This window comes from Geotrypetes seraphini, chromosome 5, assembly GCF_902459505.1.
Source record: "Geotrypetes seraphini chromosome 5, aGeoSer1.1, whole genome shotgun sequence".
In the NCBI taxonomy this organism is placed as follows: Eukaryota; Metazoa; Chordata; class Amphibia; order Gymnophiona; family Dermophiidae; genus Geotrypetes; species Geotrypetes seraphini.
The window spans coordinates 256045858-256057951 of NC_047088.1; the positions used below are offsets into that span (position 1 = coordinate 256045858).

Here is a 12094-nt window from a genome sequence, read left to right on the forward strand (position 1 = left end):
AGTATTAATCATCCTTCAGTATACAGTTTTCTGTAGTTGCCAATTTGTGCTGTAATGTGATTGAGCTGGCCTGGACAGCCAATGAAAAGATGCAGCGGTCGTCCATCTTAACTGTCATTCTGAGGCAGTACACCTGTTCCCAGCGCAGACCTGCCATGCTGTACGCAACAGCCAAACACAGCAGTTTAGTTTATTCTGACTTCACTGTACAGCAATCTCTCGGTTTTGCCAAAAATCCAAAATAATTTGGCCAGCACTCTATATCCGTCTCGTAAATAGGTTTCAGAAATAGCAAATTGGAAGGGTTCGGCGAGAAAAAGCATCCATCTGCCCCTCGCTGCCATTTTTTTGGACTTTTTTGGGTGGTGGATTTTGAAAATGAGCCCCACAGTAAACTAATCCGAAACTAATTCATACACGTGGCGGCTCTGCAGTCAGAAAAAAAAACAGGGTGAAGCGTTATGAATTAGTGGAGTAAATGAATTGACTGAATGTCCTCATGTTATTACAGATACTACAGTTATAAGAACATAAGAACATAAGAAGTTGCCTCCGCTGAGGCAGCCCAGAGGTCCATCTCGCCCAGCGGTCCGCTCGCGCGGCGGCCCATCAGGCTCATTGCCTGAGCAGTGGTCCCTGACTAGCTCTATAGCCTATCTCTACTCCTATTCCTGTAACTTACCTCTACTCTTATCCCTACAACCCATATCTACACCTATCTATACCCCTCAATCCCTTTGTCCTCTAGGAACCTATCCAAACCTTCTTTGAAGCGGTTTTAGGACTCACAATTTTGATTATTTGTGATTTCCTAAAACCGGAATCGCCCCCACCTCCCTCCCGCCTCCCGGACCTCCTCAGACCATACCTGGTGATCTAGTGGTCTTTCAGGGCAGATCACTCATCCAAAATGGCTGCCATGAGTTCCCATCATAATCTCGAGAGACTACAGGAACTCACGGCAGCCATTTGGATGAGTGATCTGCACGGGGCAGGCGTGTAGGAAGATCACGCCTGCCCCGAAAGACCGCTAGACCACCAGGTAAGGTCTGGGATGCCGGAGGGAGGTGGAGGTGAGTCAGAGCCGGCACAAAAGTTAATTGCAAATTTTCAATATTTGCAGGCTGGCTCTGCACTTAAGCCCCGTGAATATTGAAGGAGTATACATGTATATTTATAAAATGAGTAAGTAAGGGGAAATTTTGCTAAACTGCTTTAGAAATAGGCCTTAGCATGTCTTTATGTAGGTCTTTCTTGGGTGCTAAAGCCATTTTTACTACGGCTGCGAAACCCCTAGGTTTTTTTTTTCCTATTAATGGCTATGCACTGATCAGTGGCATAGTGAGGGTGGAAGGCACTGGTGCCCCCGCCCTCTTCTCCACCTTCTCCTTCTCTGCCCCCACCACCCACCCCGCCACACATGCTCCACTTCCCTTGTACCTTTTTAACTTCCCCGGTGTTAACAACATCTCCAACTTCCTGCTCACGCCAGCCTAGGCTATCTCTACAAAGTGGGAGAGTCGAGGCCAGCATGAGTGGCAGGTTGGAGCCGCAGCTCATGACGGTGAAGCGCAAGAGGTACGAGGGTGGGAAGGGAAGGCATGTGCGCAGCAGGAAGGAACGGGAGGACAGAGAGGAGGCAAAGTGCTGGTGCATACACCAAGATGGCCCCCAGGGTGGTTCGCCTCCTGCCAAGACAGCACCCAGAGTGGTCCGCCTCCTGCTATGACAGCATCCTGGGTAATCCGCCTCCTGCCAAGACAGCACCTAGAGTGGTCCACCTCCCACCAAGACAGCACCCAGGGTGGTCCACCTCCCACCAAGATGGTACCCAGGGTGGTCCACCTCCCACCAAGATGGTACCCAGAGTGGTCCGCCTCCCTCCATGACAGCATCCTGGGTGCCCATCTCCTGCCAAGACAGCACCTAGGGTGGTCCGCTTCCCACCAAGAAAGCACCCAGGATGGTCCACCTCCTGCCAAGAGGGCGCACAGGGTGGTCCGCCTACCGCCAAGACAGCATCCAGGCTGATCCACCTCCCACCAAGATGGTACCCAGGGTGCTCTGCCTCCCACCAAGGCAGCACCCAGGGTGGTCTGCTTCTCGCCGAGATGGCACCCAGGGTAGTCTTCCTCACCCCCCTCACTAACACTGACGTTGCCATTAGCTTGCAGCCATTTTTATTTTTTTTAATTATTGCAGAGTATTTACCGACACCAATTTTGTAGGTGGAAGGGGCTCCTGCATTATTCATGAACTAACCAGTTAGCGCATGGTAATGTAGATGGAACTGTTTATCACACGCGTGACCACTCTCTGCCTCTGACCCACCACCTCAAAGAAAAGATACAAAAAAATGATTCAACATGCTTTACCACCTAATACGGGTTCGTAAAAGGCCCCTAAGTAAGTAATTATCACCGGCTTAATGCCAAGGTAGAAGTTTTTATCATGGGTCAGTGAGGTAAATGCTCCGAAGCTCATAGAATTCCTGTGAGCGTCAGACTGTTTACCTCGCTGGCCCATGGTAGAAACCTCTACCGTGGCTTTGTAAAAGGAGCCCTAAATAAACTGGAAGAAAACAAAAAAACGATTTATAAACGCCAACCATGTTTATAAGATCAGATGCCCATTATGTCCAAAGGTCAATGACTTCATTATAGACCGCTAGTGTGTATTGCTATGTTTCACTTCTTGTTACTGAACTCTTTGTGTATTAGATTTGCATAATTTCTGTGTTTCATTCTTCTAATCAGATGGAAGCTGTTCGTAAATCTTCCAGCACATTAGCATGTACAAAATGTCAGGACTAATTAGATCACTTACTGGCGAAAACTGGAGTTTAAATACATCTGTCCATTACTGTAGATTTTGAATTTGCATTCCTCGCTCAGAATACTACTGAAGCAAGCCTCTGTCTTGGCAGCAAAAGTGCCAAACGCCAAAGGAATGGGCTCTGGGTAATCTCTCTTAAATATTCTTCTCCTATAGGCGACCTTAAGCTGCGTTCCAGTAACGGCCATACCTCGGTCACCCTAGGCAGCCTTCTGGATGATCAGCACTGGCACGCAGTTTTAATTGAGCGATTCAACAAGCAAGTGAACTTTACAGTGGACAAATACTCTCAGCACTTCCGAACCAAAGGCGATGCAGACCATTTGGACCTGGACTATGAGGTGTGTCTGCTGGAAAATAGGATCCGTTGAAAAGGCTGGTCTTAAGTAAAACACTAATATTGAATCAACGGAGAAAGTCCTTAAAAGTTGCTAAACCAAAGACCGCTAGGACTTCTACACACAAATGACCCCAACACATGAAACATAGAAACATAGAATATGACGGCAGAAAAGGGCTGTAGCCCATCAAGTCTGCCCACGCGAATGACCCATCCCCAGACTTATAGAAACATAGAATATGACGGCAGAAAAGGGCTGTAGCCCATCAAGTCTGCCCACGCGAATGACCCACCCCCAGACTTATAGAAACATAGAATATGACGGCAGAAAAGGGCTGTAGCCCATCAAGTCTGCCCACGCGAATGACCCACCCCCAGACTTATAGAAACATAGAATATGACGGCAGAAAAGGGCTGTAGCCCATCAAGTCTGCCCACGCTAATGACCCACCCCCAGACTTATAGAAACATAGAATATGACGGCAGAAAAGGGCTTTAGCCCATCAAGTCTGCCCACGCGAATGACCCACCCCCAGACTTATAGAAACATAGAATATGACGGCAGAAAAGGGCTGTAGCCCATCAAGTCTGCCCACGCTAATGACCCACCCCCAGACTTATAGAAACATAGAATATGACGGCAGAAAAGGGCTGTAGCCCATCAAGTCTGCCCACGCGAATGACCCACCCCCAGACTTATAGAAACATAGAATATGACGGCAGAAAAGGGCTATAGCCCATCAAGTCTGCCCACGCGAATGACCTACCCCCAGACTTATAGAAACATAGAATATGACGGCAGAAAAGGGCTGTAGCCCATCAAGTCTGCCCACGCGAATGACCCACCCCCAGACTTATAGAAATATAGAATATGACGGCAGAAAGGGCTATAGCCCATCAAGTCTGCCCACGCGAATGACCCACCCCCAGACTTATAGAAACATAGAATATGACGGCAGAAAAGGGCTGTAGCCCATCAAGTCTGCCCACGCTAATGACCCACCCCCAGACTTATAGAAACATAGAATATGACGGCAGAAAAGGGCTGTAGCCCATCAAGTCTGCCCACACTAATGACATGTGCGATTGACAAAGCGGTGAAGAGCTCTCATATGCCTGTGCTGATGAATACCAATAATTAAATCAGCTCTTGGTGGGTTTAAAGTATCTGTCATTGAGCTTTACACAACACGCTTTTCACTCTTAAATTTATCATTGTAATACTTATTTTCAAAATGCTAAATAGAAAACCAATACAAATGTGAGCCCGGCACTTATTTTATACATCTTAGCCGGTCACTCAGACTTTATCTTGTAGGATCAGCCAATGATCCGACGGGACCTGTTTCGCCAATTACAGACTTGGTCTGCGTTTACGTGTGAGCAACTTCGCTTAAGCTTAGAAGCAAAAAATGGCGAAAATGTTCGCACGTGAACACAGACCCCTGACGTTACAAGATAAATGCTGCATGACCGGCTAAGATATATAAGATAAGTGTCGGGCTCACATTTGTATTGATTTTCTATTTAGCATTTTGAAAATAAGTATTACAATGATAAATTTAAGAGTGAAAAGCGTGTTGTGTAAAGCTGAATGAAAGATACCTTAAACCCGCCAACAGCTGATTTAACTATTGCTGTTGGGGACACATGTGCATAGAAGTCCGTTCGCTGGTCTTAAGTAAAGCTTTTCTCAGCCTGTTCACTGATTGGCTTTTCATAGAGACCACTGCAATTAATGGTGCAAATCTTAGTGCAGAAGTTTACTTCTGGTTTCAGGCTGACTTTTTGTTGCTAAGATTTCCTGTGAGCAATGGTTTTAATGCACAAGAAATCCCCCCCTAACCAGGAAATAACACACTGTATTTATCTCAGTACAATTAGCATACAAAATGCATGGTAATGAGCTCTGTATGGAATCTAATATAATAAAACGCTAGGCCGCGCATGCGCACTTCCTCTGCGTGCGCCGGTTTTCCGTGAGCTGTAGCGACCCGCAGATAGGAGTGCGCATGCGCTGCTTAGGGTTCCGTTTTTCCGTCTGGCCTGCTCCCTGCTGCTCCTTGCCTTATTGTATTTTTTAGTTGAAAGACGCAGCGGTGGCTCCTCTCACGATCCCCGCCTGCGTCGGACTTCCGACGCAGTTGGGGATCATGAGATGAGCCACCGCCGCGTCTTTCAACTAAAAAAAAAAAATACGGCAAGGCCAGACCGAAGCTCCCAATTGAACTGCCAGTTGGCCGGCTCCCTTGCCAGAGTTATTTTTTCAGTTTAAAGGTGCCGCCACGGCTCCTGTCACCAGCCGCACCTGCTTCAGAAAACACTTCTAATGCAGGCAGGGATCGTTAGAGGAGCCGCCGTGCCACCTTTAAACTGAAAAATAACTCCGGCAACGGAGTCGGCAAGATCACCACGGCAGCCGCTCCCCCCCTCCCGCCCTCTAGGCCTACTCTCCGGGAGCAGGTGCGTGCCCAGGGTCCGGGTGGAGAAGCCAGTTTTGGAGCCACTCGCGCACATTACCGCAGGTTAAAGCGCCCCGGGAAATGCCTGAAAGCGACAGGGAGCAGCCACCCCCAACACAAAGATGCCAGCAGAAATGGAACAGAGCTGGATTTTCAAGGTCTGCTTGACTTGAAGCATTTATTTCTCGATAACAATGTTCTCAGCTTTTTTGAAGTTCACAAATGTAACTATTGCAGACTGCTTGGTGGGGGGGGGGGGAAGGAAGGGAGGCCTACTGCTGGACAGGGGAAACAGGAAAATGTGCTGATGGACAGGGGGGAGGTAAAACAAAGGGAGAAGGGCTGCTGCTGGATAAGGGGAGCAGTGAAGGGGTGGTGGTGGACACAGGGGAGATAAAAGGAAGGGAGAATGGACAGGGGGAGCATGCAAGGGATGGTGGTGGACAGCCAAAAGAAAGACAAAAATAAAGAAAGACAGAAATACAGAAAGCGGCTAAGGAGACAGAGAGAGAAATAAATAAAGACAGACACACATATATATTCTAGCACCCGTTAATGTAACGGCCTATTCAGTGAGGGTCTGGGCAGGGAGAGCGACAGAAAGAAAAAAAGATAGAAAGAAAGAAATAAAGCGGGAGGGAGAAAGAAAGATAGAAGGAGAGAGACAGAAAGAAAAAAGATAAACGGGGCAGGGAGAGAGACAGAAAGAAAGGAAGAAAGAGACAGGGGGGCAGGAGAAAGACAGACAGACATCTATTCTAGCACCCGTTAATATAACAGGCTTAAACACTAGTTACTTATAATTTACTCAAATGTGATTTTTTTTTTTTCTTCTATTGTCTTAATAGCACAGATCTGGTACTTCACCTCTAGAGGTGAGGCTTTAATTTCCCATTGACTTCAGTGGAAATGTATAGGAAGTTAAAACATCAAAACTCCTAGGCTTGAGATTTCCGGGTATGGGATTCCTAATGTGAGATTTTAATGATTCAAAACTGGCTGATCCAAGGATCCCAGGCTTAAGACCCCCAGTCCTGGCACCAGAAACCGCCAAGGCCTGCCCATCTATTCATTAACCAAACTCCGCCTACCCAAGTTCTAACACCCACTCAGTCATCTTACTTATTACCTATTTGCCTACCTAGCTGTCTATCCCCACCCATGTCCACACCCATATTTCTCCACCCAGCAACCTACTAACTCCTCTCCTACCCGTTCACACTTGCCTATATATTAGAGAGTTGTGCGGGGACAGAAATCCCACCCATCCCCGCCCGTCCCCACCAGGATCCTCTCTGTCCCCACCTGGATCCTCTCCGTCCCCACAAGGAATTACCTCCATCCCCGCCCGTCCCCATAAAAAGCAGCAATTACTTTCGACGGGATCATCAATTCCACAGTTTCTTCTGTGTTTGCGCTGCTGTTTTCCTTGTGGAATCTCTTTGGTGGAACCCTTTTTTTGTTTTCTGTTCAAGTAATTAACTTATAAACCCCCTCTTTTACTAAGGCTGACGTGTCCATTATATTATATGGACGAACCCTGCTTCCAAAGCCTTCCATCCCCGTGGGAGTCCCGTTGGATAGAGGGGGGTCCCCGTGGGAGTCCTGTGGGTTAGGAGGGATTCCCACAGGATTCCCGCGATCCCCGTTCCCGTGCAGACCTCTACTATATATCCAGGAGTGTAAAGGTACGGTGGCCTTTTTAGTCCACTCTTCAAGGTAACAAGTAGAAATAAAACAAAAGCATATAGGGAAAAAACCCAAAACCTTTTTTATTGAACTAACAATATAGTTTATGGTTAGCTTTCAAAGGTAATCCCTTCTTCCTCAGATCAGAAATAAGCAAATGTTGGCAAAAATCAGTAGATATAGGGGAAACATGAAAACATTTCAGTGGTATATCCAGGTAGCTCAGTTTTACAGAGCTGCAGTTCGATTCTGTTTTCTGGCTGACCTGTGGAAATACTATGGATTTTGTTTCTCAACCAGAGATATTTATTGGGCTGTTTCTCGGTCATCATCTGAGATACCCTAACCAGTACATACCCAGAATAAAATATGCTCCACCCCCTATTCAGCTCTGTTTGGCTAACTTAAAACTTAGGTACCTGTAATGTAAGCCAGGGTTTAAAAGGCCTATATTAGAGGTGCCTAAGTCCTTTAGAGAACTGCGGCACCTAAACATGCCTACTGTGGTGTTAGGCGCTGATAGGCACCACGTGATTGGCATCTATCTTATGTAGAATTGCAACTGAGAAAGGCGCCTGTCTTTCAATTACATTTTATTTTTTTCCAATTATTATTGAAGTTAATTTAATAATTAGCGCCCTCCCTTACAAGGAGGAGTGTGTGGCGCAGTGGTTGGATCTACAGCCTCAGCACCCTGGGGTTATGGGTTCAATCCCTGCGCTGCTCCTTATGACCTTGGGCAAGTCACTTAATCCTCCTTAGCCCCAGGTACGTTAGAAAGATTGTGAGCCCACCGGGACAGATAGGGAAAATGCTTGAGTACCTGATTGTAAAACCGCTTAGAAAACTTTGATAGGCGGTATATAAAATCCTAATTAACTTAATGAAAACTGTAGCGCATTTTTTAGTGCCGGCCACAGCAGTAACAGCTCTGACACTCATAGAATTCCTATTTGTAAAAGGGGGTGGGGTGGGGGGAGGATAAATTAGGAGCCTAACGTTAGGTGCCTTTTATAGAATTTCCCCCTATGGTTATTCCAAAAAAGAATAGAAAACCAAATTGAATACTTACACACAGGCTCGCCTTTTCCCGTTCGCTCCTTTTCTTCGAGAGTGATGCTTTTACCTTATTTTATGGATTGATGTCATTATCAGCGATGCTAAGCTCACAGTAACCCCTGATGAAGGCGGATTGACATGCCAAACCACAGTGCTGTGTCGGGTCTTTATTACTGTATGCTTTTCTGGACTGAAATAAAACATTTCTAATTTTTTTATGCAACTGGCTTTGGTGGAAAGCTTGTTCTGTCCCACTGTTTTCCCTGATTGCCATTGTGAATAACCATAATGAATATGTATGCGATGTATTGTGGAGGGGTCTGGGTCTGCCATAAGCGCATGACCTAGCACTTCTTGGAGCGGGCCACAGGATAATGGTGACTAGTCAGAATAAAAACTGAGTCTTGCAGCCAGAATCCAAACAAAAGATTTATTCTAGTCACTAATAGTTCACTGTATGAGCTTAAATGCCACTCACAAGAAAAAGACCTTTTCACAGGTGCATAATTTACATGACACACTAGTCAGGGTTTGAATGGCCAAAAATAGTTCATTAGCATGCCTCAAACTTAAATGAACATCTATCATTTTCACATGGCACTGCTGCCCTCCCAGCTTACCCTTGGTGGCAGGAAAATGTCCCTGGAACCTGGGTTCCCTCAGCTAAGTACCAGGGCAAACCAAGGCTACCCTGCCTATGCTTTTCTCTTTTCCTGTGCTTTGCAGCCTACTTAAGCACTTTAAATAACACCACTAGGAATCTCTTTTCAGCCTTCCCATGAATACCACTCCCTCACTGACTTCTCTCTATCTCTGGGTCAGTGGGGTAGGGGAACCATACCACCCATAACACTATGATGATTCTAGTCCCACCCGAGTTCCCCCCACCCACTATCATGGGTTTCTGAAAATTCAAGGGCTTCTTTTCTGTTACAGGGCACTAACACATTCAAGTCTCCAAACCTCTCTCCAACCCTTTCCTCTCCTCATAGAGCAATCCCTTTATTTGCCTTAGGGGAAAATGGGTCCTTGGCACTAATGCTCTAAGTCCTTGCATTCATTCCAAAACAACATTTCCTACAACAATCTTTAAAACCATCCGCTTTCATATTACAAACTCTCTCAGAGAATAGAACACTATACTAGTCACTCACGCCTTCTTCGTGTGATTCAGGATCCCATTCCATAGGGATTTTTCCTTCTGCCACGTCAAGGTAACTGTTCTCTATTTCCATAAAGTGTTCTTTATCAGTGAGCCCTTCTCCCTCATCTGAGAAAGAGTCCAAATAATCCTCTTGGGTAGTTCCTAACTGAGCAAACTCCCATTGCCCCTTCTTCCTGGCTATGCCCTGCCCTGGGATCACACTTCTCTCAGCTTTGCTACCTTTCTGTAGAAAGCTTCCCCTCTGTGCAATCATGGGAGCTTAGAGGCTTCTCTGGGGTTCTGTGCTTTCCCTGAAGTTCCCTGACTTTGGAGTCCTGGGGCTGCCTCTTCTCACTCCCATGTGTGCCCAATTTATTACTCAAAGGCTTTTTCCCTGGCTAACCAGATGCTGTGTTCTCTGCACTCTGTGCGTCTCAGCCCCATCTCCTCCTTTAACCAATTCTGTGTCAGCTTGCCTCGCATGCTGACCAAGCTGAGTGCAAACACCTTGTTTATAAAAGGAATCATAGGGGCAAGTGGCAGGGATCCTATTCTCCCCTGCAGTATTCCCTCTCTGTTGTAATTCCTGCATTCCTCGAGGGCTAGCCACAGGTTTACTGGGTTTGTTCCTCTCCTTTGGAACTGGGACAGTTTTCAAGGTATTTGGGTTTAAAGGGATATTTTTACCAGTGAGTTTCTTCCCTGTCACAGTATATATGCAAATGAATATGAGAATGAGCCCCACCCCACTCTTTGTCCTCCAAATGAAACAGATAAACTATGCCCATAAATGACTGATTCTGTGTAATGAGTTTGCGCTAGAGTAGAGAAGAGTTATAGAAGAAATACCACATGATTTTATCCACACTGTCTATGAATGCATCTTGCTCCCGTACCCATGGGACTCTTCACTACAGATTCCCCTGCTTGGATAAAGGTTCTCAGGGCTAGAAAAAAAAAGATTTATTTTTTAAATTTTCTATCCCGTTCTCCCAGGGGAGTTCAGAACGGTTTACATGAATTTTAATCAGGTACTCAAGCATTTTTCCCTGTCTGTCCCAGTGGGCTCACAATCTTTTCAATGTAGCTGGGGCAGTAGGGGGGATTAAGTGACTTTCCCAGGGTCACAGGGAGTAGTGTGGGTTTGAACCCACAACCTCAGGGTGTTGAGGTTGTAGCTTTAACCACTGCACCACACATTTGACTATTTTTGTCATTCTCATGCTGCATTAGGTCTCCCAACCTGAGTTGATGGTGCTTCATCCCTCCCCTGCTGTAATTTTGGTCCTCAAGAGCTACAGGCAGATCAGGTTTTCAGGATATCCACAATAAATATACATGAGATAGATTTTCATCTCAAGGAGGCAGTGCATGCAAATCTATCTCAAATATATTCATTGTGGATATCCTGAAAACCTGACCTGCCTTTGGCTCTCAAGGACTGGAATTGCCTATCCCTGGTCTAGCCAATACTGGTATCACTTTACTCGTTTCTGTTGTAGGATCTTCAATCAATATCAGTGCTGTTTTGGCACTTTCTCATCACCATGGGGGTCTTTCTGCCAATGTTCTCAATGTAACTTCTTCCTCTGAAGTTTCCAAAATATTAGTAAGATTCAAAGAACTTGAAGAAACTTCCACAACCGATTGAGCAACTGAAGAAGTAGACCTTTTTAAAGGAACCGGTCGAACATTTTGAGAACTATACTAAACAATTAAATCTTAGACTTTTGAATTTTTGTAAAATACTCACAATGTCTCCTAAAGACCTATTTTATAGGTGATTGAAAGAAGCATTTAAATGCTCTGAAAATGGACTTCCATAAAATATATTTTCTGCCAATGTTGAATGTTGCATTGTCCCTCTTCCAGTATCTTGGTATTCATGCAAATGTTGACGCTTCTTTGCCCAACTCCTGGTATCTTGGAGTCTTTGCTCTACGGTTTGTCCTGCTTTGCTGTTCTAACGGTGGCTTTGAGTTTTGATGCCATCGTTACTCTCCTTTATCGGTGGAGTTCTTATGCTACTCAATGTTTTGTAGAGCTGTTGTCTCTGTTACAGATGCCTGCCGGTAACCTTTAAGCAAATGTCATTGAAAATGGACGGAAAACCCCACAGTTCGAATGTAAACGTTGCTTGATTTCAATGGAAACTGAAAATGAGCCATGTGAGTGGGTGATCTGAAAATGAACCAGAACAATTGTGTTTCCCCAGGCACACACCTGCTGAACACTACAGTTTGCCATATTAACCCGTTGCCGCTGCACGCAAGTATCGCAAATCTCTTGCAGAGGCGACACGAGGACGCTGAAAAGTTCAGCTTAATGTAGTGTGCCGTGCGACATTCTGGGGCATGGGGCATTAATGGATTGAAACTAAAGCTATTGTTCACTTCCCACAATGATTCCTTGCCGTGTGAAATTGTATTGGACTGCGTTAACCCTGTCATAAAACAAGGTACCATGCCAAGTGTGCAATTAATCTGTATTGGCTGCGCCTTTTAGCTCCGTTGGCATTCTCAGATGAAAAGTCTGCATTTTGATGGGCATGGGAAGTGATCGCTT

General features: G+C 45.7%; 1 protein-coding gene across 5 annotated transcripts in view; it reads left to right on the forward strand.

The window, feature by feature from the left end:
- The window catches only part of CNTNAP5 (contactin associated protein family member 5), an 885931-nt gene that overhangs the window by 529503 nt on the left and 344334 nt on the right, over nt 1-12094 (forward strand). For 4 of the 5 annotated variants that reach the window (XM_033947244.1, XM_033947242.1, XM_033947241.1 and 1 more), the window contains one exon: nt 2992-3176. In XM_033947244.1, the coding sequence (XP_033803135.1) occupies nt 2992-3176 (185 nt within the window). Of the gene's footprint in view, nt 1-2991; nt 3177-12094 lie in introns of those variants that run through there. The other variant, XM_033947245.1, reaches the window with a different exon arrangement.